We start from the raw sequence: 25527 nt of genomic DNA, 5'->3' as shown, positions 1-25527 counted from the left end.
TCACTTTGTCATACTGATGAGAAAAAAAAATGCTTTGACCTCACGGGGAAACTGATCGGCGGATAATAAGATCCACTTGATCTGCAATGAAAAGTCTGTGATGCTGCGAGTTGAAAATAACGTCATGATGTAAATGTATGCTGTCCTGTTCAACAGGTCAAGTTCACATAATTCACATTGGTGAGGACTGAGGACTGCGGTGAACATCTATCTATTCAGTAATTTAGCCTTGCAAAGCCCGTTTCGTTGGAACGCCACGCACCAAGAAGATGGTCCTCCATATGAGTCATGCACATGCGAAGGCCTCCTTGTGAACCTGAGAGCATTTCTGTTCTCCCCAGCTAATATCTCCAGTACACTTTGTTCCCTCGGTAGGTGACAGGGCCTTCTGCTCTTTTTGACCTTGATGGTAGATGTATAGCACAGTCAAAAAGAGCGCTGGTGAAGAAGCAAAGACTGCAAGGAGCCATTCATTAAGTTTCACTTGCACTTTTCTGCTTGGTTAACTTTGACTTTTAAAAGACAAAGAGCTCTGTTGCCACCTACTGGGCAGAAAGTATATTACACAGAACACAGCCATGGGTGATAATCACCTACCTACTAGTGCACCATGCTGCCACTTACCACGTCATTACTTTTCCTTACTGCTCGTGGAAATGCCATGGTTCTGATTTTTTATAGATTCACATGGCATCTATTTAGGCTTCCATCTAAGTTACCAAAGTGTTGCAATTTATCATCACTTACTTATTGTATTATTGTATACAAGAAGAGTAAAAGACAATAATACAAATGACCATTCAACCAGCAAGTTACCATCATCATTCTAACCACTGAAGCACACCACAACTCCAAAACAGAAACTCAACCCTCAAAATAGTAATTTCAATTTCATAACATTGTTTCAAGCATATTTATCCTACATCACGGGTAATGTTCTTTGAAACACTGTCAAAGTACTAAGCCAAAAAGCAGGCGGTGGATACCAGGAGGGCCCCATGTGACCATAGGGTAGCAGTGGCACTCTGATTCGTTTCTCTTTTTTTTTCTGGCAGATTGATACACTTCAAATCTTTCCTGTCACATACTAAAAAGCATGTTAAAGTTATTTTTTGTTAAGTTGATACGTATTTTTTTTTTCATTCTTGTTTTTATTTAACGTTCATAAGGAAACAATGTTATGCAGGTATGTACTTAAAACTATTTTAAAGACAAACGATATTTATAGTCGGGGCAGAGACTAAGAGAGTTGGGAAAATGCACAAAATGTTTGCTTCTTCCTAGGGGGGCGTAACACAAAATTAATTGAGAAGCACTTGGGTAAGGGCAACCTTCTCCAACTTAATTATTTCCATTGCTTTGGTGATCCATTCTTTCTGAGTTGGTGTCTTTTTCTCCGTGGTCACAAAGAAGGAGAGAAAGATATTTTTAGTCTTTGAAGATAAAATGAAATTATGCAGATGTCCCAGTAGGTGAGTGGAATGTTGATGCTAATAATGACTTCCTTTGTTATGCCCAACCAAAAAGTCCCATAAGAGATGGAGCAGAATTCCTTCACCAGCACTGCATTTCATTTTCATACATTTGCTGTCAGCCTTTAAGCAAATTTCATGGAGCTGTGATACAATCTGTTAAAAATCTTAAACTAAATAAGTTTGGTTTTTGTACAACCAAAAAAAATCAAGCCTTGAATGGATCATTAAAATGGAAGTCAATCCAAAAATAGTGTTTACAATAATATCTTCTATGCACCTTCACTATTCTAAACATGGCATTCTGATTAATATTGTGTTTTTGGAATATGAATTAAGAAGCAAAATGCACCCGTTTCTATCTATCACGAGGGCGGCCATTTCGCCACTTGCTGTCAAGTGGAAATTACATCATCGGACTTTTCCAACCTCATAAGAGGAAGTGTGCACAGGAACGCCCCTTTGAACTCAGAAGTCAGGGGGGGGGGACCTTTGGCAAAACATCATTTACACGAATATAATCATATGTGTCTCTTTTTTATTTGTAGCATTAGCTATTTGAAATAATCCACTAAACAGCCGACGTCCAGATCATGTCTGTATCGCATCGGCCGGTCGTGGACCGCATTTCTACGTCTATATGACCGCCAAAATAGCCTGACATATAACGTCTAACCATAGCCTTAATATGGACATTGATATGACGTCTCATACTCGCCATGTTTGTATGTTTGTACATGAGCACAAAAAGCTGCATTATTTGTGTCTTTTTATTGTTTAGTTTTTTTGACTCGAAAGTTTACGTTTTGACGCATATGTGGGAATTCATTCTATCCTGCGTTTGGTGTGTGTATACAGGCTCTACCTCTCTAGACTCTCCCATTTGTGTCTTCAGGAAGTGGTCCTGCTGATCTGCTCAAGGTAAGTTGCATTAAGATGTCCCTTTTATTTTCTTATGGCTACATTTATACTTTTCATTTCAATGCTGTGTTTTGATCTGTCACAAGCATTATCAATGGCAGGAGGACCTGCTGATAGGGATGGCAGAAATGGAAGATTGAAACGATCAAATCATTTGAAACGATTGATTCACACAAGAAAAAATCGATCTTTTGGATCGTTTTAAACATCTCTCCACAGCGACATCTAGTGGCCAAGTGTAAAATATTACAATCAAACAGTAAATCAGTGTTGCCAGATCCCCAGTTAGGAAACTAACTATTGGCTGTCAGTCATCACTAATTTACACAACTGGCAATCGGGCTATATTTGTAATGGACGCCATAAGAGAGAGAAATAATATAATGGGAAACAAAAACTGAATAACCCCCACCTCGTGAAAATATGTGTAGAAGTACAAATGAGCTTTTTGTTGCAGATACTTGGTTTGTTTTTAATTTTGCCTTTCAACATGACTTAAATGCTTTGATGAAACCCACAGTGCTATCACATTTAATTAAAAACTACATATCAAAGGCTTTTTTTTTTTTTGCGACAGGGCAAGTTTTGACAGAAAGTATTAGAGAGGAAAAAGAATGACCTGCAAAAACATGACATACGCACCGCGAATTGAACCAGGGTTACCTGGATAACGGACTTTTTTCTCAGACCATTGTGCGGGTGTGTTACCACTAAACCAACCGCCGCGTTCAAGAGGATGTTTTATCATGTAGGGCGATGAACAGCAGGGCAATTTTACATACGAAGTATACTTAGGTTGGATTTATTTCTGATTTATGACATTTTAATATAGTGCAAAGTGAAAAGGCACTTGCTGAAACAATGTGATGTTTGGAGGCGTAATGGAACGCAAAAGGCAACTGTCACGTGTCATCCTGATTCAGAGACAGATTTAGGAATGCAATTCGAATTCAAGTTCCGCCTGGGTTACGGTACGTACTAAAACACAGTTTCGATTTTGCCATCACGACCTGCTGAGCTCTGTTGTTGTTTTGTTTTTTAAGATATGCTGCTGAAAATGGTACACGTTTCGGCTGGGCGTTATGCTAGGTGCTAGGAGCTATAGCTAGCCACGCACCGACGCCACCGCTTGTTGCCACTGTTTACATGTTTCCAGATACTTTGGTCAAGTAATTATTCACCTCTTGATATGTTCTCCTTTTCAGATGTATGCTAAAGCAATGTGGGAGGAGGAAAGCAAAGAAGTGGAGGGCACGGTGCCATTCATCCGCACCAAACCATCTGATGGACACGTTGCAAAGCACACACATGGCTTTAAAACAATAAACCTATTGTAACAAACTGGATTAATATGCTATATATTTTTTTCTTTATTGAGCATTTTCATGCATGAAAGCACAAACGACGTTCATGCAACCTGTTTTGAACCTGGATTCAACTTTGCACAGACGTTTTATATACGTCACTAATCTACATTGAAATGACGTTGACGAAATTACGTAATCTGATATTGCAATCTGCATCTAAATGTGACGTCTTTTCTACGTTGCCCATTACGTAGAAAAGACGTTTCGACGTCGGCTTGCTCAGTGGGAAGTAAGTAACTTCACGGAACACAATGTGATTTGGACTGACAGTGTTCCAGAACACCAAACAATTTATGTGAATCAGCCATCTTTGTTGTTTACATTTGCCTCATTGGAGGGAATGAGGTCCGAACTGTGACAACCGAGTGGGATAATAATGATTTCCCACCTTCCTCGAATGCAACATTAAGCATTGTGATGTCATTTTTACTCGACAGCAAGTGGTAAAATGGCCGCCCCTGGTTAGAAACAGGTGCATTTTGCTACTTTTTCCACAAATACAATATTAATCAGAATGCCGTGTGGTGGCGCATAGAAACGTATTATTGTTAAGACAATTTTTAGGGGGTGGGCGGTGGGGGTAGCTTCCCTTTTAAGGGAATTGTTTAATAATTTTTAGCATGTTTTAACAATATTCAAAAATAAGTTTTCAAATGCATACTCATTGTGTCTCTATTCATTATTTTACATGAATGTTCTCTTTTAAATATATATATATATATTTATAATTGAGGTTCAATACAGTTACTGTACATTTTTGTTAGTGTCCTAAAGTTGTCGCCTGTGGATTTTCTCGAAACAGTATGTTCCCGGTGGTACCACTAGATGTCACACAAACAAACAACATCCACTCCTGCTGGAAAAAGACTCTTTGCTCTTCTCTTCCACCCACTTTAAAGGATGATAAGCACTCGCCGCCTGTCAACGTTGAGCATTTGAAACAAACAGACGCTTGATGCAGACCTTGGAGCAAACAAGAGTCATGTGTTGAGTCATCTGCAGACCGACAAATCCTCCGTCGTGCCTCACAGCGAAGGACACTGGGGTGGGGGGTGGGGGGGCGCACGGCTATACTGCGCACATCGATCACCGATCAGCTCAACAAGCCCAACTCTCCAGCTCATCGATCGGTCTGGAGCGGTACGGCTCGACCCGGATGACCTCCAGGGAGTAACAGTGCGCAGAAAGATGCGCATCCGTGCTTGTCTTTAGGGTGTCTGAGGCGAAACAAGTGTCGAGTCCGCAACCATTCGATAAATGAGCGATGCCAGGGGTGACCAAGTACAATTTGGTGGATGACTCCCTCGATTTGAGGATCCCTATGCATAACGAGGAGGTGTTCCAGCATGGAGTCTGCTTCGAGGCAAAGGTAAAGACCCCCTACATGATCATTTTTTGGACCCTTTTGTCACAAGTAGAGTCTGCTTCATTTTCTCCTGTCTTTTTGTTTATTGCCACAAATGTGTGCCTATTTTAACTACATTTGCATCACTTTTTTTCCCGCCACAAACATTTCCCATCATTTTTTCTCCAACTATTATGTTGGAAGTGTCAATAGGAGTTTGAGTTGATGCAATATGACAGTAAGTAACAAGTGGTAGTTCCTTTCTCTAACATGGATTTCCTTTGGATTTTTACAGTACATTGGCAGCTTGGAAGTGGGTCGTCCTGGCAGCCGCATGGAAATAGTTGCTGCGATGAGAAGAATCCGAGTAAGAAACAAGCAAATATTTCATACCCGCGATTCGTTCAACTGCTGCAACAGCTAAGGAAGCACATTACCAAGCAATCGATGAAGTGTGTGCTTCCTGACGGTTGTGTTTAATGTCACACCTTCTGCACCGTGATGGAAGGACCCTTTTCCCCTCATCAGGCAATCCTTACACTTCATGTGGACCTCAGTTATTATACTCCTGCACTTTAGTTATTTAATGAGATCCATATTCTGACTTTATGCCGGAGGTTTATGTGCCACACCATTTGAAAAATCAACATCTCCCGAGGCTCAGACGAGGCCAGCGACTGCAGAGCAATTACTTCTCACTGCAGTGTTAGGGAGACGCGCTGGAGGAGAGGATTTACTATCTGTTGGTCAGCGCCGGGATCTAATCTAACATCCTACTTATTGAGTCACACAGAGGCTGGTGGTGTCCTAAATGACACGCCATGAGGACTTAATCCTCATCTGGGATAGTGATGCCTTATTGGCATATGTTGAGGAAATTTGATCTCCTTTTAAAAAAAAATCCTTTGATTTAGAGATTTGTCACAGGGTCCGCCCTGAGTCCCCAGGCACAAACAGGAAGAACATAAATATACAGGGTGTCCCAAAAATCGCGATACATGATGCAGACAGACGTGAGGCCGTCAGCATTTGACAGCTTAGGCGTTTGCAGTTTTTGTAAGCCTCTCATTCCCTGGTGATCATTTCTTTTCTGTCCTCGACTGCAGTTTGAGAAACTTTATGGCTGTCACACTGCTCCACCTACAACAGGGGCAATCGATGCTATCCACGGCAAGTTTCCTGTTTTCTGTTTATCAGTCTGAATTGAGCTTTTGTTGGCGCTACCTGGCATTGCACACCTGTTCTAGTGGTTTGGCAATTTTGTCAGTGTAGGTATTAGTAGGTCCACTTGCTGCATTGTTTGTCACAAACAGATCCTGTTAAAAGAAACTTGCCACGATTAGCGTAAATTGTTGGAGCAGTGTGACGGCCTTAAAGCAACCTGCAAGCCTAATCTGTCAAATGCTGACAGCATCACATGATGATACATAATGGATGATTTAAAAAAAATAAAGAGAGAGAGCAATGATGATGACATGTCAAATCGGTAAAATTACCGAATGAACAATACTGAGCTCTCTCAAGGAAAAAATGAAGTGGGTTGTGACTTTTGGGACCCCCTTGAACAGCATTTACACAAGCTAACATAAAGGTAGCACAAAGTGCAGTCTAACTATGCACAAAAGTGGCATTTTCTGTCTTTTTGTATTTTTCTAGACTAGCACAGATAGATTAGGGAGTTTTGCGACGTTGTGGGAAGGCACACAATGGAATCCGGGCCAATCGAAGCAGCTCCCCTAATTCTCTTTCAAATCAGGGTGATCAAAGCGCACATAGTGACAGATAAACTGCAAGATCTCCCCTTGCGGATGATGTAGTCGGCCGCACATATCATGTAGACAATTGGAGACCATCTTGCACCCCTGGGTCATGCATCGTGTATGAATCTTGTCCTCTCCGCCCCCACAGTTGTGCCAGTCAGAGGTGTGTGATTAAAATAGATAAAAAAATATATAAATATTTTTAGATCATGATAATAATAGATTTCTACTCGGGGTTCACCCACTCACAGTATTTTGGCTGATCACCGATCCCCGATCTGTAAAAAGTCTGACCTGCTGATCCCGATTTTATATTTATAACCAACACCATACACTTCCAATTTTGTTTTATTGTAAAACATTGGACAATACCCGTGAAACATCACATGTGTGTTGTTGTAACTACACATGGAGCAGTTCTCTCAAATAAAAATGAAAAGCCTATTTATTAGTCATCTCACAGCAGATGAGGACAGTGGCTGACCTTTTCAGACCTCTGTGGAGGGAGATGAGGTTGGTGGACAAGATCGGTTTTATTTTCAGGGATCGGCCCACCGATGCCCCAAAATTAAGGAAATTATACCGATCCCGGCCAATTAATCAGTGCAACTCTAATTTCTACAATGATTCCGAGGGATGTATTTATGCATGAAATACGATAACATTCACCTTCGCCTCCATAAAATCCACTAAAATCGCGTTGGAAAACCTGCACCACCACTTAGATCTGCTTTTTGCTAGTCTAAAATCTTGTTTTACTTTTTGTCACCAAATTGCCAGATTTGCACGGACGCTCCGTCCACCGGAACATTCAGTGAGGCGCAACACGTTCCCAGACGCAGTACGCTTAACTTCATCTGGCACGAAAATGACAATGCACCCGTTTTTACGGCGAGTGCGCTAAGAAAATAGAGCCCAAAGTGCATAATGCTTTTTTTTTTTTTGCAGGGTCAATTTACCTGGGTAATATTAACGCTGCACAAGAGTGGGTTGTGTATTAAAACAAAACTAAGGAACTTTCAGTTTACGTTGATTATGGCGGCGCCATATGGACAAAAGCAGTAATGCTATGCCTGAAGGAAGAAGACCTCATTTCCCATGAAGTCAAGCGCATTGCGTCATTTTTGGGCTAATGCCAGCGAGTGAAAGCCAGGCCAATTTTGATCCTTGACTGTACAGTAATCGTGCATTGACATTTAAATTTACTTCCATCTTTGTAACGAATGGGGAAAGGGGGAAGTGACGTATGCCATAAAGCAGTCAGCACATTTGTAGTTTTTTTAGTGCCAGTAAAAATGATACTGACCCCCTCAGGCTATTGCAAAGGTACCATTCAACTAGTTTTAAGTCGATATTTCATTAGAAGAGTTATGAAAATATTTTATTAAGGTTGGAAAGTTCCTAAGTGCTACTTTAATGCCACAAATCTGATCTCTATTATTTTTGACCACACTTAAGCCATTCCTATTGTGCTCATGGAGAGGAACTCCCAGTTCACTCATATCCACTGTGAAACAAGAAACAAAACTCTCACCCTCATTTTTGCTGTATTGCAATACGGTGACTCACAATCAATGGTTGAAATGACCAAATAAGCAATCGCATTAATTGTAGTCCTATCAGTATTTGTTGTAGTATTGCATAAATGCACGTCTCCATAGTTTGCACAATCTGTATTCATACTTACACCTTATAATCCACATCTTACAGAAGTCCTTCAACAGGACACTGGATAGAGAAAACAAAATATTTGAATGACTACAAAGCGTTTATTGTGTCATTGTGAAGATTGAAGAGTGACAGACCTGTAGAGAAATTGTTTTCTTATTTAGTGTCAGGCGAATGTGCATGTAATTGTGCAATCGTTTCATCCAATGTTAGGCCTCATTTGCCTCTGACAGCTTTGTGTGTTTAGATGGATGCCATTTATCCATATATACTCCAAGGAAATAGCAACTTTCTCTACACGTGCACGCACACACACACACACTACTGAGGCCGCGTATCCTTCACCTGAGCGTCCACGATTCGGAATGTCAGAATAATTCCCTCCCCTTGATGAGATTGATGAGTGGTGAGTAAGAGCGTATGATGAGATGTATTATTGAATCTTGTGGACGTTACGCACGCACATCACTGGCTAGTAGATAAATCGCTTGCTGATTCATTGCTAGGAACGTCACGGCTACTTGGCTATAAATAAGAGTGACTTTGTTTGAAATCCTGACGGATGGATTTCAGTCTAAAGTGTAAGGACGAATGGAAAGACGAGTAAGAGGGTTGTCAACATGAGGACAAACAAAATATGACAAGGGGAATATCCTCAAATGACTTTGAGTACGCCTCGTGATCAAACATGATTTCAAATACTTCACGGCTGCTCCAAGCTCTCTGGGACAAGATGTCTATGGAGGAAACTCCATCATTAATCATGAAGAGGGATGAAAGTGTGCCAAACATCTCCACCACCCCGCTGCGAAGTCTCAATTTGAAATCTTAAAGAGCCTCCAGAAGGAGAAACTGAAAGTGCCGGCGTGTTTACTCAAGCTTGTATTTCCTCGGAGAGGACGATAATCAAAACTGTCGCGCTATCCGGAACGATCCCGCCTCTCTTTTCCGATATATCATCTGTTACTGTGTAAAGAGAGCTTGTCTCAGTGGGAGTGTGCGGTATCCATCACTCTCTCCGCCAGCGTGTTTTTCAACCTCTTTTAATTTGATTCCCTGACCTCGAAATGCTAACACGATTGTTTTGTTTTTCACAGTATGAATTCAAACTGAAGAACATCAAGAAAAAGAAGGTCAACATTGTTGTTTCCACAGATTTTGTCAAAGTGATATTAAGAAAAAAGAAGGTCAGAACTCGTAAAGTATCATTTTATGACTGCATCAAATGCTAACTCACTTTTATTTGATTATTTGTCCTGGCAGCGAAAAGGGTGGTCATGGGATGAGAGTACAATCTTGGTGACGCAGGATCCTATATTCAGGTGGGTTACAACTATTTTAGATTTTTCATTTGACTTTGTTTTTATTTCATTTTGACTTTAGCTTCTTAAATTCAGAATAGATAGTCGCACATATCAGTATCGGCTCATTTCCATCATGAACTAGAAATGAGAAATTACAAGAATAGAAAACTGCCATTCATTTCTGTTACGGATTGTCTGGGTTGGACCCCGAAATGCAAAGATGGCGACAAGTGGTAAAAAATGAGTAACAGTTTATTTGCTGAGGTCTGGCGAGAAAAAAACAAAAAAAGACTCGGGAGGCAGGGAGAGGGTCGGGCTGGCTGGAGAAGCTTCACAAGACAACTGTAGCAAATAACAAAGGTCCAGGGAAAAAACAGGTTACAAAAACTAACTTTGTGGGTACATCAGGCATAATGCAAAACTATTAACACTGGAAGATATAGTGTGTAGTACTAACGGATAAGATGGAATTTTGTGGCTCCATCCTGGGTGCAGACCAGGCTTCTTTATTGAGAATGAACTAATTGAACCCAGGTGTGTCCCATCAGATGCCAGCCACACCCTCCTTGACCTGCCAGGAGAAAAACAAAGACCTGCCATGCACAAAAAACAATCCCGACAAATTTCATGCCATTTGAAGGAAAAATGCTATATAGGTCTTTCTTTAAAATGATCTGTCACTTTTTTGGGGGATACTTTTATGTATCGAAAGTACTAGTGGTATCGGCACCTGGTATTGGTATCAGTGGCTGCTCAAGAGTTGAATACTCGTATTGACCTGAAAAAAGTATCAATCCTCTGTTAAATAAAAATCTTAGTGGTTACTAGGAGTGTTCGAAAAAATTGATTCGGCAATACATCGTGATATTACAGCTCACAATTCTCGAATCGATTCAATATGCGGCCGAATCAATTTTTAAACATCATATTTTTATGGAAATAGTCAACAAAACGTCTTATTAAGGGTTAGGATTCACACATTAAGCATGGAAGAATGTTCTATTAATGGAACATTAAGCCTTAATATTTTATTTCAGTGCTGTTCAAACATGAAACAGACTGCAACCTGTTTGTTAAATAAAGTGGCTCAGTTATAAGCCTGAATTTTCAGATAAATAAATACTCTTTCATACAAATCTTACAGTGTACATGTACAAGTTTACTGATTTGTATTTTCTAAATTTGAGTTTAAAAAAAAATCGCAATAATGAATTTATAATTTCGTAGCGGGATTAATCGGCATCAAATCGTGACCTATGAATCGTGATACGAATCGTATCGCCAGGTACTAGGCAATTCACACCCCTAGTGGTTACCAATCTAAATAAAAAACAGAGGCAATTTCATTAAGAAGAAGAAGGAAAGCTTGACGCAGTTTGTTCTGCCACCAGGATTTTTTATGTCTCACATGATGCTCAAGACCTGAAGATCTTCAGTTACATAGCAAGAGATGGGGAAAGCAACAGCTTCCGCTGCAATGTCTTCAAGTCTAAGAGGAAGGTAAGCGAAATTCCCCACTAAACCGTTATGTCATGTCTGACGATAGTTTCACATGGACTTCAAACAAAACTGGAGCTAGTCCAGCAAGCCAGTGCCGATGTAGTGAATGTGCATTTTTATCTCGTCATAATATCTGCATATTGAGGAGAGGAAATCTTCCTCCAAAACAACGATAATTCCTCTGTGATCCTTTACCATGGAGACGAGACTTATTATTAATCATCCTAGTTGGAAGAGAAATGAGGCCTGTGAAACATCACCTCATTGTCTGGACGGTCCGAGTTTGCATCTGGCTGCTGCAAAGCACGCGTGTAACTGAGTAGGAGGAGATGGAGCAGCTGATACCAGCAAATTTGATTTGTTTTCAACAGCCCAGTGCATCTACGGAGCTTTTTTGGCTTCGGTCTGTTGCGGTGTTGTAAAAGGTTTGATGGGGCAAGACATAACCAATTACATAAGCTATTTTTGTTAGTTAATTGTCGTTTTTGCTTTTCATATCAAATTTAAAGTCTCAAATATAAAAACTAGAGGTGCCAGGCCATTACAATTTTTAATCGTAATTAATCGCATGACTTTAATAGTTAACTCACGGTTAATCGCACATTTTATTTCTAGTCTAATTGTATAATAAAATGAACAATATTTTTTTTCTTTTTCATACTCTTAACATAAAAGTGGGGGAAATGTTAAACTAATACAAATATGGCGGCCTCTTTTAGTCATAGATATAGTAATAATAATTCATAATAATTCATAAAAATTGAGTTAAAATTAAAAAGATGTACTGTAAAAAAACGAGTGTGATATTGATTTGTATTGAGGTCATTTCTCTGCCACTAGATGGCATAATTGCATTTGTAAGACGGTGACAGCTCAGTGCATTTTTTTCTAATCTTTAACATGAAGTAACTTGAGAAATTCTGCACATTTTTTTAAATCGTAAAATACAACTTCCACCAACATATGCATTATTATTACATATTTTACTGCTAAATTTTGACGCGGACATGTTTGCTGCGTTGCAATTGGAATTCCCCCAGTACAGGCTTTCTAAGTAAGGTGCGGTCATTAATTGTGTGTTAAAAAAAAATAGTGGCGTTAAAGTAACATGAAATTAACTCGCTAATTTTGACACTCCTGGTGAAAACGTCTGTTAAGTACACAGCAAGCACTTTTCTTCCTGTCATAAAATATTGACCTTATAATGTAATTGCTTAATTCTGAGCCGACCAATTCATCATCAGAATCAATACAGAGCAGTTGAAGCTTCTCCCGTTCACTCCCACCACCACCACCCATGTATTCCTTTACTACCTCACTGTCCCATATACTACCCCCCAACCTCCAGCGCCCCCGCTGCAACCCTTCCTCCTATTTCGCCTCGGTTTCTCCCCGCTGGCTGCCATCATCTTGCCTCACGCACACAAAAGACACACACTCTCGTCTCCCTTCCCTTTTTTTTCCTTTTTTTTTCTTCTTTTTTTTTTCTTCTTTTTTTTTTCCGGAGAGCTCAGTATTGTTCATTCGGTAATTTTACCAATTTGACATGTCATCATCATTGCTCTCTTTTATTTTATTTTTTTCGTCTCCCTTGCCAGTCTCAGGCCATGCGGATTGTGCGGACGGTAGGCCAGGCGTTTGATGTGTGTCACCAGCTGACCTCGCAGAAGAAAACAGATGACCAGGACGATGAGGAGGGGAAGGAGAAGGAGTCGGATGCGATGCCAGGTGACAAACATCACAAAGTGTTCTTCTTGCTCGCAAGCACCTGCTGACAAAAAGCACATCGAGGAAAATATGGCACTTTCTCCAAAAAATCATTTTCATTAGCTTGCAATGCTGCGGCTGCACTTTAGTGTTGCTAAGTCGTTTGAGTCATTGATGAAATCGTTTGGGGGTTCTACACACTACATTAGTCTCTATAGATGAATTGCACGCTGTCAAGCTCAGGGTAAAAACACGGCATGAAATGTCCCTTATATGCGTCTATTTTGCCCGCAGCCGACAAGAGGTTGGCATTGTCAGAGACCGACCTTGAAGCCACAACAGAGGAGAGTATCGAGTGCAACACTTCATCAGACCTGGAGAGGAACAAAAAGGTCCTTGGTAATAATGGGAAGGTAGAAACCGTAAATTATACTTGATCATTTTAGTGCCCCTAGTTGTTATTCCATTCAAACAATAGGAGGACTTGAGCACACAGATGACACCACCCCCCTTCCAAGTGACATTTATGGAGGCTTTCAGACAATTTACACGCAGCAGACTTTTTATTTGCTACGCCGGGAGAATCTGATGAGACGCAGCTGCACCTAAAAAAAATAGGCCTTGGATGGATGGATCTCCATCACAGAAGTTTGTAACCGCAGTTTGGTCATGTCCTCTCCGCTGCAGGGCTCCGATGGTAGCTCTCTTCTGCTGAGCTCCCCGGCCAGAAAAGCTTCTTTCGCGGGTCAGTCAGCCGCGGAGGCCCCCAGCGCTTCTGAGCACCAGGTGCAACTACTGCAGAAACAGTTACAGCAGCAGGAGCAACAGGCACTGGCGGCATCGGCTCAGGTACTCAACATATATTTGGAACGTCGTGTTTAAAACATCCAAGCATACAATTGAAAGAAAATGTTTCGTTACATGAATGGATAGATCTCAATTGCAATTCTCATACATATACTACTCAAAAAAATGAAAGGAACAAAGTAATAATTAATTCATTGTTTTGAATTTTTTAATCATATATACATATACATAGCATAAACACTTTGTTCCTTTCGTTTTTTTAGAGCAGTAAATTTTATAGACATTTGGATTTCCAAATGAACCTAAAATAAGTGACCTGTTTTTTTTGTTTTTTGTTTTTTCTGGAGAGTTCGCTATTGTTAATTCGGTAATTTTACCGATTTGACATGTCATCATCATTGCTCTCTTTTTTTTTATTTTTTTTAATTCATTCATTTTTTTATTCATACATTTATTCATTAGTTCGCCTAAAAGCTATTAAAACTAAATTTTGAATACAAACGTCAAACTGTTTGCTGTTGCAGCACATTTTGCACAACTTGCTGTTAGCAAGAAACCGAACATCTACATTTACAACAGGTGTTTGACCCATGAATCAACCAAGACATTTTTAAAAGATGTCCACCTCCATGAATTTCTGTAACTCTTTCAGTCACATTGTATCTGTGTTGCAACCAGCCAACGAGCCGGACAGGAACTCGGGCGTCGGCACCAAGGTAGCTACGGTGTATTTCAAAATAAAACTGTTTGGGAGCTAGCTAACTACATAATATGACATGAGTCGGACATTTAAATGACAAAAAAACAAGCTACAAAATAAATTAAAAATGACAAAATAACACTATTTAATCACAAAACTGAAATAGAAATAATGTCCAAAAAGCATACCTTTATATACACGGTTGTTATCGTGTGAATTCAACTGTCCAGCGTGGACCCCGGGGAATATTGTGTTTTCACGGGTGCAGATTTCCCGACACGTACAGCTCTTGCAACGCACTCGGTGTAAATTGTACGCATGCCGTACAAAAACCGCTCCGCAGTAAGTGTGAATGCGTACGGGGCTGCGGGCCGCCTGCTATGTGAAGCGAGGGGGGACGGAAGAAGACTTCACACATTTGCCCTGAGTCTGGTCTCTCAGGCCGTACAGGCTGCAAAGCATGACCTGCGGATGAGCGGATTTTTGATCGGGAATGAAAAGCTTTGATCAAATATTCCGATCACGTACTTTTTCATGAATATCGTCCGATCATGACCGGCGGATGATCGATCGGAGCATTCCTACTACATTATATAGCTGTGTTTACACAATGCTGTCATGTTGAATTTACTCAACATTATTATGTTGTATTTACTAAAAGTAATTGTGTTGAATTTACCTGACATTGGAAAATAAAAATGATCAATCCTCATTATGTTGAACTTACTTAACACCATAATGTAGAATTAATTTAACACTATTTTTTCTTGATTTAGTGAAATGGTAGCACTTTTCCAACAATTAAAGCAAAATCTAGGGATACTGTACTAAGTTTTGCTTCACACTTACTGATGGTGGAGCATCAGGAGCAACTATGGATGCTCAGTATCTGGCATAAGGACACTTCCTCATGGTCACTCAAGCATCAGGTATCAAACCCCACAACCACTGGTTTGGAAGACGACCACGCTACCATTGATCTATGCCGTTCTACTGCAATCACAAATTAGTTTTGAGAGCAAAATGTGCCAAAAACTGGCCTAAAATGCTTGATGTGTTTGTCTACGTTTTGACTGTCCATCTGCAGCAAATTGCCATATGTACATGCAATTGCCAATTAACATGCAAAAACAAAGCTGGTTTTGCAGGTAAATTTCTAGTTCATTATACATATGGCCATTTGCTGCAAACTTAGTACAATATCCCTCGATTTCCCTTTAATAGTTGGAAAAGCGCTACCATTTTAGTAAATCAAGAAAAAATAGTAAAATAAATTCTACATAATGGTGTTAAGTAAATTCAACATAATGAGGATTGATGATTTTTATTTAACAATATCAGGTAAATGTAAACCACAATTGATTTTGGTAAATTCAACATAATAATGTTGAGTAAATTCAACATGACAGCATTAATCCAATTTAACTGAAATAGTTATGTGGGACCGGTTGTTTTAACCGTGTTATTTAAATTGAGCTAGCTCAGTTTATATACACACACATATACATATATATGATATTTTCAGAGATTGAAGTTGACATGAGTATAGATGTCCATGTGAATTTTGGTAATGATTTTTTGTGTAATTAAGTGACATTTAGCTTTTGTACATTTACACTTGTGCTCAAAAGTTTACATACCCCAAAGGGTATGTAAATTTTCAAGCAGAAATTTTTATTTAAAAAATGCACACAATTGAGTTTTTACTACAAAATACTTACCGTGATGTTTTTTTTAAATCTTACACACAAGAAATGCACCAAAAACTGGAAAACTAATACTAAAACTAATAAAAATGAACCCTTTTTGAATAAAGGTAAAAACTAATCAAATCTAACAAACTTGCTCTGAAAACTAATTAAAACTAACACAAATTTAAAAAACAAACAAAAACAACAACAACAAAAAACATATATAGAAATAATGAAAATTATGATGAAAATTATGATGAAAACTATTATAACCATGCTATGTATTATAAATCACTATTCAGGACAACATGATGACATGAACATAAATGTCTACCAAAGTGGTCCTGACAAAGAATAGAACCATGCGGTTCTCACGAGCTTCAAAGTCAGGCAGCACAAACCACTCAGCCCCACAGCCAGAGTAATGAAACAGCCGGCCTAGCGCAGCCTTTGTTGATCAGGGAACCGTTCAACTCGATCAAACATACAACTTCATAAAATGTGTCTACACCAACCAGTCACACTGAGAAAAGCATTATTACCATTTTCATCTTGTATACAATATTTCAACAAAAGTGATGACTAGTTTTATCTCTCTTTCTGTACCCTATTGAGTATGACAGACACCAATCAATGCATGAGAGTAAGCTAGCTGCCAATGTTAGCAAATTTATCTTCAAAGTTGCAAAGGTCCCATAAGACGTAAAACCTGAGATAAATAAATACATGGCAACTCCAGCAGACAGCAAGTTTGCCGTGCTCGAGAATACGGATGTGCTGCATACATACACCTTATACTTATCAAAGTTACTTAAGTTAACGAACAAAATAATTAAAACTAACTTTTTTTGCACTCAAAAAATACTCTATACATATATATATATATATATATATATATATATATATATAAACTAATACTAAAACTAATAAAAACTATAAACCAAAACGAAATATTTTGGGAAAAAATAAAAACTGATAAAAACAAACAAACCTGCTCTAAAAACTAACAAAAAATAACTGAATTGAAACAACATAAATCAAACCAAAATAAAAACTAACAAATTCCCAAACTATTATAACGTATGTGGTTTGTCTATGTCAGGGTTCTGAAACCTGGGGCTCTGGAGCTCTGGCTTTTTTAGTCTCTCTCCTTGACTCCCTGTGGGGAGGGGAAACTTTAGTAGAAATTATTATTTATTTATTTTTTACATATGTATTTTTAAATGAAATATTAATTTAGATTTTTTTAAATGAATAATTAAATATTCAAAAATTGTTAGAGTCATTTTTGAGTTAACCCTAATTTTAAACAGAAAATGAGAGACAAAAGATAGATGAAAACTTTTTTTTTTTAATAACCTAAAAATGGCCAAAAAATGACCATAAAATGTCCAAAAAGGAAGAGGAAAAGAAGAAAAAAAACATACAATTAAATAACCAAAATGTCAAGAGAATTGAATAAAAAAGACAGAAAAGAAAATGTGAAAAGTAGCTATAAAATGTCCAAAATCAAAAGAAGAAATCCTGAAAATTTTACATAAAATGTACACAAAATTGCCCCAAAAAGTCAGAAAAATGATTTAGGAAAAAGCTTGAAAGAAAATGTTCAGAAAGTAACCATGACATGTTCAAAAACAAAAGAAGAAATGTTGAAAATTTGCATAAAATGTCCACAAAATTGCCCCCAAAAAGCCCAAAAAATTATTTTAAAAAAAGCTTGAAAGAAAATGTTCAGAAAGTAACCATGACATGTCCAAAAACAAAAGAAGAAATGTTGAAAATTTGCATAAAATGTCCACAAAATTGAATGTCGTGCCCCAACGTGTTCCTATCTCATGCATTGCAGAGGAGTCAACTGGGTGTGCCAATGAGTACACATTTCTGTTCCCCAGAGTGGATGTGACTTCACTAAGACAGACAACAAAGATGAATGAAACAAGTTTCCCCATCATTACCAATTTACAATTTATCCTGCTCATCTAAAATTAGATCCATGTGTGGTAGGGCGGACTGACCAGTGTATGATTTAGTAGAATGTGGGTTATGTAGGTCAAAACTACACAGAACTTTTTTTTTATTGGATCTGATTTTGAACTTTGTTTCTGTTTGATATTGCTCAGGTGCATGTGCTGCGGGGCCAGCTGTCTGTGGAGGTTTGCGCTCGAAGCGAAGCCCAGACGAGAGTTCAGCGGCTGCTGCAGCAGAATACTGACTTGCTGCAGCATATATCGCTTCTTGTCAAGCAGATCCAGGAATTGGAACTCAAAGGTGGTGGAAATTTAACATCCAGTAAGTGGAATAGACTACTGCTATACCTTGACTTATGAGTGCCACAACTTACTTAATATGGCTGTTTTTCTTTTCTTTCTTTTTTTTTTGCTTTGTGTTATGGGCCAAAATCTGACATACCAGCAGGAGCTTGAGTCAGTTCCTGTTGTCACTAACTAGGCCACGCCCAGAACGGCCATTTAAAGGCACATGTCAACATTGTGTGGTAATGTGGTAAATTAACTTTTTAAAATTAATTAATTAAAAATTTCCCCACTCAAATATGTTAGATTAAAACATTTTAATGTGTAACCAATGTACATGTTTGAATTAAGTCAATTCTAAGGACTTGTTTTCAGGCATGGAAGTTTTGGATATACTGTAGTGAGAATTGTTACTTGTAGATATGCAGCGCATTTATTCCCCAAAATGTATAAATACGTTCTATTTTAAATGTTTTTTCCCAAATACGTATTTATAGTTTTTTTTATGTTGTTGTTTTTATGCTAGAGCATACAAAAGGCTTTGATGCACTGAAGAGAATGCTTGAAGCAATGATAGGCAGGTTGCAGCAGAGTATAAGAGATCAACCAGGGTCATGTTGCAAAAAGCTATTTTACCCACTGTTTGAAACATTTTGGTGAATAATGATGAAACTTAGCTGTATTATAGTGCTAATTGCTGCAAAACTTTTTGGTAGGTTCCATGTTTTTATAGTGATAGAATACATTATTCTGTGGGCCTTGCAAAATCATTTAGAATCCAGTAAAATAGCCGAGACTAGAGCAAAGAGGATTGCTTCAGTGAAAATGGCTGGGAGTGAATGAGTTAAAAATATTGTAAATATCAAGGATGCTTAGTACCACTTTTTTCAGACACCTGTACAAGTACTCAACTCTTAAATAGTCACCGATATTGATACAAAGTATTGATACCACTAGTATTTTTGATACATAAAATGTTAAAAAGAGGGAAATGACAGATAATTTTATGTATTTATTATTTATTCATTTATTTAAAATTTTCCTTAAAATTGCAGAAATAAATGGCAATTTTCTGTTCTTCTAATTTCTAGTTCCTGATCGTAAAAAGGCCACAAGAGGCAAATTGCGAATTCTGTATTGATACCTTGAAATAAGGCTGGGGATCGGCCCGATACCTGGCATTGGTACTCAGCCTCATCCCTGATAAATGTAAAATAATACAAAATTAATCCATCCATCCATCTTTTGGCGCTTGTCCGAGCTCGGGTCGTGGGGGCAGTAGCTTCCCCATCCACTTCAACCAGCTCCACCGGCGGGATCCCAAGGCCAGCCGAGAGACATAGCGAGGGTAAGAACGTAGATCGGCCGGTAAATCGAGAGCTTTGCCTTACGGCACAGCTCTTTCTTCACCACAACGGACCGATACAGATTCCGATCCGCCTGCTGATCTGCCGCTCCATCCTGCCTTCACTCGTGAACAAGACCCCAAGATACTTAAAACTCCTCCACTTGGGGCAGGATTTCCTCCCCGACCCGGAGCGGGCACGCCACCCTTTTCCGACTGAGGACCATGGTCTCGGATTCGGAGGTGCTGATCTTCATCCCAACCACTTCACACTCGTCTGCGAACCGCTCCAGTGAGAGTTGGAGATCACAGCTTGAAGAAGTCAACAGCACCACATCATCTGCAAAAAGTAGAGATGCAATGCTGAGGCTACCAAGCCTCAATGCCTCGGCTGCGCCTAGAAATTCTGTCCATAAAAGTTATGAACAGAATCTGTGACAAAGGGCAGCCCTGGCGGAATCCAACCCTCACAGGAAACGAATCCGACTTACTGCCGGAAATGCGGACCAAACTCTGACACCGGTCGTACAGAAACCGAACAGCCCGTATCAGGGGGCTCGGTACCCCGTACTCCCGAAGCACCCCCCACAGGACTCCCCGAGGGACCCGGTCAAACGCCTTCTCCAAATCCACAAAGCACATGTAGACTGATTGGGCCAACTCCCACGTACCCTTGAGGACCCTGCTGAGGGTATAGAGCTGGGTCCCTGTTCCACGGCCGGGACGAAAACCACACTGCTCCTCCTGAATCCGAGATTCGACTTCCCGACGGACCCTTCTCTCCAGCACCCCTGAATAGAATGGAGGGTGAGCCCTCTATAGTTGGAACACACCCTCCTGGTGCCAAGTGCACATATGGACACCCCTATGTTTGAACATGGTGTTCGTTATGGACAATCCGTGACGAGCACAGAAGTCCAATAACAGAACACCACTCGTGTTTTTAACGGGGGGGGGCGTTTCTCCCAATCACGCCACTCCAGGTCTCACTGTCATTGCCCACATGAGCGTTGAAGTCCCCCAGCAAAACGAGGAGTCCCCAGGGGGGGCGCTCTCCATCACACTCTCTAAGAACTCCAAAAAAGTGGGTACTTTGGTGCATAGGCACAAACAACAGTCAGGACCCGTCCCCCCACCCGAAGGCGAAGGGAAGCTACCCTCTTGTCTACTGGTGTGAACCATAACGCACAGGCGCCGAGCCGGGGGGGGCAATAAGTTTGCCCAAACCTGCTCTGCGCCTCTCACCATGTGCAACACTAGAGTGGAAGAAGGTAATACCCACTTGAGAGGACTGGTACCAGAGCCCAAACTGTGTGTGGAAGTGAGTCTAACTATGTCTAGTCGGAACTTCTCGGCCTTACACACCAGCTCGGGCTCCTTCCCCGCCAGAGAGGTGACATTCCATGTCCCAAGAGCCAGCTTCTGTAGCCGGGGATTGGTCCGCCAAGGTCCCCACACTTGGCTGCCGCCCAGCCCACTCTGCACCCTATCCCTTTGGCCCCTCCCACCGGTGGTGAGCCCATGGGAAGGGGGATCCACGTTGCCTCTTCGGGCTATGCCTGGCCCCATGGGTGCAGGCCCGGCCATCAGGCTCTCGCCAGCGAACCCCACCTCCAGACCTGGCTCCAGAAGTGGGCCCCGGTAACCTGCGTCCGGGCAAGGGAAACGTTTTGCCAATGGTTGTATTCATCATAAGGAATCATGTAAGCCATGCTTGGTCTGGTCCCTCACCTAGGACCTGTTTGCCATGGGTGACATTGCCAAGGGCATAAAGCCCCAGACAACATAGCTCTTACGATCATTGGGACACCCAAACCCCTCCCCCACGATAAGGTGTCGGCTGACGGAGGGGACAAAATTAATCGATATTATTAATTACAGTTGTTTTAAAGTAATATACTTTTTTAGAACCACTGTTTAAAAGCAATGTTACTGTACTGCATAAAGTTAAAGTATCTTGCATTACTTACAATAATACATTACTTAATCTATATATAGCTAGACTCAAAATCCAGTAAAACTGCTATGGGACTGCTATGTAGGTGTGTATTTTGTGTGTGGCTTTCAGTTTAATTACCCTTCCCGTTTTTTATTATGGTTTATATTTGTGTTGTGTATGTATTTGTGTTTTACATTACATTGCAATTTTTCATTTTTACGAACTTGGAAGTTGGAACAAAAAATGTGTTTTGGGCAGGCTAGAGCAGATTATCATCATTTCCATTCATTTAAATGGAAAGAAATTATTTGATACGTAAGTAAATTGAATGACAAGAGTGAGTAAAGTTCATAAGTCAAGGTACCTTTGGATTTTCTGTCTACTTACGCAATCATATCCTTTGTGTATTTTATCAACATAAGTGTCTGTCCTGTTCATGCATGTGGAAATGAGTCGTTGTCAAATAGTCATGAATTATTAGTCCAGTCACAGTGCACTTCCCCTTGCTCTTTGCTCAGAAATGTCCTTTAATGTGTGTCCGTCCTCAGTGGGCTCCCAGGACAGCCTCCTGGAGATCACTTTCCGTGCACGACCCCCCAGCACGCCCAGTGAACCGCTCACTCCGTCTCCTTCAACCGGCCCGTTAGCCTCTCTATCCCAACACCAGAGTGCTGACAGCGCTTGGGTCTCCTTCCCCGCGGGGTCCTGCTCCTCAAGCACCATGGGTGCCCAAACCAGCCCCCTGAACCTCGGCGGCAACGCCATACGTCTGGAGTGCTTCCGCTTCTCCTCGCGAGGTTCGGACGGCCAGGAGCAAGAGCGAGGGACGGACGGGACGGACGAGACGGACGAGACACCCAGCGACGGTGCTCCGGATGACGCTTCGCCGATGGGCGAGCAGGTGCTGGGAGCTCTGGAGCTGCTCCGGTTCAGGGAATCGGGAATCGGATCGGAGTATGAATCCAACACGGATGAGAGTGACGACCGGGACAGTTGGGGCCTCGGGGAGGGAGCTGGGCTGGACGGCGCCGCTCGACTTTTCCATGTGTTGAATACTGAGACTTTGCCAGACTGTTTAGGCGATGAGATGGCTGTGTAGAGGCACCAACATTGCACTCATGCGTCATCCCGCAGGTGTGAAGATCATGAATAAACTGCATCACAAAAATATATATTTTCAAAAAGGTTGGTCAGTTGCGATGAAAGTAAAGTTCTGGTGCCCTATTTTCGTTCTAGCGCAAAGTGCAGTTAAACTGTGCGCAAGTTTTCTTTCTTTTGGTATATTCATAGATTTTGCACAGGTAGAATTGAGTATAACGGTGAACGGTTTGCCCCATTGTGCACCAAGTCTGCCTGTGACAAATCCACCAAAATCGCATTAGACCTGTGCCACAAGTTCGGCCGAGTTTTACCGAGTCTAAAATCATCTTTTTTGTCACCAAATTAGAGATGCGCTGGAGGGCTTGGGAGCTCGGTGCGCCGGAACGCCCAAGAAGGTGAAGTGCGCCTACCAAATTCACAAACTAGACTTACCCTGGCAGGAAAATTAAGATGCGCCCGTTTTTAGACCGAGTGTAGTCTAGTAGCTGTTACCAATTGCCAGATTTGGTGGGGTTTGCGGCTGCTGTGTCCGCCGGTGTCGTTTCCAGATGTGTTCGGGCTGCCAGATCGTATCAGGTTGCCTTCCAATGATGTCACGCTGCAGGATTGGCTGGAAGTTATCCCGTTGATGTGGAAACATTGGAAAGAAAATATTAAAGATGTAATTTAAATAACAAAATGTATGGACTGAAATCGTAAAAACGTAAATAAACCTAAGAATATGAGAGCATTATACTTGAATAAATAATAAATAAATAAATTATATTGAACAAATAATAAATTAGCTAAAATACAAATAAATATGGGGCTGGGTTTAAAATTTTTTTATCAATATCGAATCAATTTTCCTTTTTGAGGCTGATATTGATTCATAAAACCATGAATCGATTATTTTAATCTCTGTTTTCCCATTAATTCATAATAAAATGGAATTTTAAAGGCAATTTTTTGTTATCTTAAGTGTTTTCTTAAAAATGACTGTTCATATGAATTTAAAAGTATTTTCTTACATTCATGAAAGACCTGACTTATTGCACTTTAAGACCACTCGGAATCTTTATTTACAATTATTGAATTATTTAACCTGTTACTGCCTACGTTTTGTGAAGTTTTTAATCATGCCATTGATCTTTAAGGAGAATTGATATAAAATTATGGTTCCATAATTAATCATTATTGATTGAATTGAAGCGGATCAGATTGAATCGAATCAGGAAAATTGAACTGAACCCTTGTGAATCAAAATCAAATCGATTGAGCAAATTAGAATCGATATCCAGCCCTTAATAAATAAATATATAAAAATGGAGATAAAATAGCACATAAATGTAAAAAGTAAAACAAATATTAATTATTTAAAAGCTATACACTCAAATTAATTTACTGAGATGGGACAAATATTGTCAGTTTAGATTGCTAATGTGTTCCTATTATCATTAAGACATAAAAAAAAAAAAAGTGAACACGTGACTTGCGCATTTTTTTTTTTTAAAGTAGCGCTGCTGTACTGACGTCATCAACAGGTGCGAGGGCCACCGATACGATCTGGCAGTCCGATCACATCTGCTACCCACACCTGAAGGCCCAGCGAGGCTCGATGTGACCCCAAACACAATAGACTAGCCTTGCACCCGCACAAAAGTTGAGCCACGATGTTTCTCATTTGGTGCAGTGAAAAAATGTCATGCTTCTGAAATTGTAAATGTTATGGCAAAGCAGGCTTAAAATCACATTTCTAACACATGCATGTTGAATCATAAATGTAATATGAGTAGCAAGAATTATACTGTCCAAATCAATGCAAATGCTAATGCAAAAGCAAATGTTTGTTTGTTAAAGATTGTCTACACATTTGGCTTATATATTAAAGGGTTGTCTTGCTTTCTGCTGCCAGACAGTTTACTCTAACAATATAGCATCCTTTTGAGAGGGGGGGGGGGGGGGGGCACTTGCACAAGCTGTAAATGAGAAGGAGTGTCCACACTCCTTTACTGATACTGTAATTCTTCATATTGCCTGGAGCGTCTATTTTGGGTAAGGTGTTTATTTTAAGGGAGGCCTTTATTTGTACAAATGCATTTATATTTTTATGGTCGTCATAGTACAAGTAATTGCTTTTTTTTCTGAAGAGACTAAAGTAGGCATATGATGAAACAGATAAAAAGTGATGAATGGAGGTCTCGAACACACATCATTTTTTTTCTTTTTTTTTTATCATTTCAAAATGTGGTCATAGTTACTAACTGTAATTATGAACCCTAAAGCTTCTGCATCCCCGTATTTATCTCTCTGCAGCTCCACAAGCAAAACGAGTCCAGCATCAGCATGCGTTGCAAAGTGCAAATTGTGTGCCAGCGTTTTTTGTGTTTGCCTCAGTAATGTATGCGTATATATTGATGACTGTGAACAGGTCGGCTTCCCTGCCTTGGCGACATCACCGTGCTCCACGCTTGTTGCCATACCAACCATATTGTGGTAATACACGTGACACATCCAGCAAGGATGTGACTTCTTTTCTTTCTTTTTTTTGCTTTTTATGTTTTAGAGAAGCGGGGACTGACATCCTGCCTGGTCGTAACTGGGCAAGAGTTTATTCACATAAATTTTTGTCTTGTTTATTTTGTGGGAGGAGTTTCGTATTTCTGTAT

At 40.2% G+C, this 25527-nt stretch overlaps 1 protein-coding gene across 1 annotated transcript; it reads left to right on the top strand.

Moving 5' to 3' along the window:
- Positions 1 to 4833: 4833 nt before the first annotated feature.
- Positions 4834 to 24798, top strand: LOC144045033 (carboxyl-terminal PDZ ligand of neuronal nitric oxide synthase protein-like). Its single transcript, XM_077559808.1, has 10 exons — positions 4834 to 5129; positions 5401 to 5472; positions 9631 to 9720; positions 9797 to 9855; positions 11229 to 11337; positions 12936 to 13065; positions 13339 to 13457; positions 13732 to 13893; positions 18363 to 18531; positions 22327 to 24798. Exons 1-10 carry the CDS (start codon positions 5025 to 5027, stop codon positions 22875 to 22877), a joined length of 1566 nt encoding a protein of 521 aa, XP_077415934.1. The 5' UTR covers positions 4834 to 5024; the 3' UTR covers positions 22878 to 24798.
- The last annotated feature ends 729 nt before the right edge of the window (positions 24799 to 25527 follow it).

This window comes from Vanacampus margaritifer, chromosome 2 (genome assembly GCF_051991255.1).
Source record: "Vanacampus margaritifer isolate UIUO_Vmar chromosome 2, RoL_Vmar_1.0, whole genome shotgun sequence".
Lineage (NCBI taxonomy): Eukaryota > Metazoa > Chordata > Actinopteri > Syngnathiformes > Syngnathidae > Vanacampus > Vanacampus margaritifer.
This window is presented reverse-complemented; position numbering and strand designations above follow the sequence as displayed.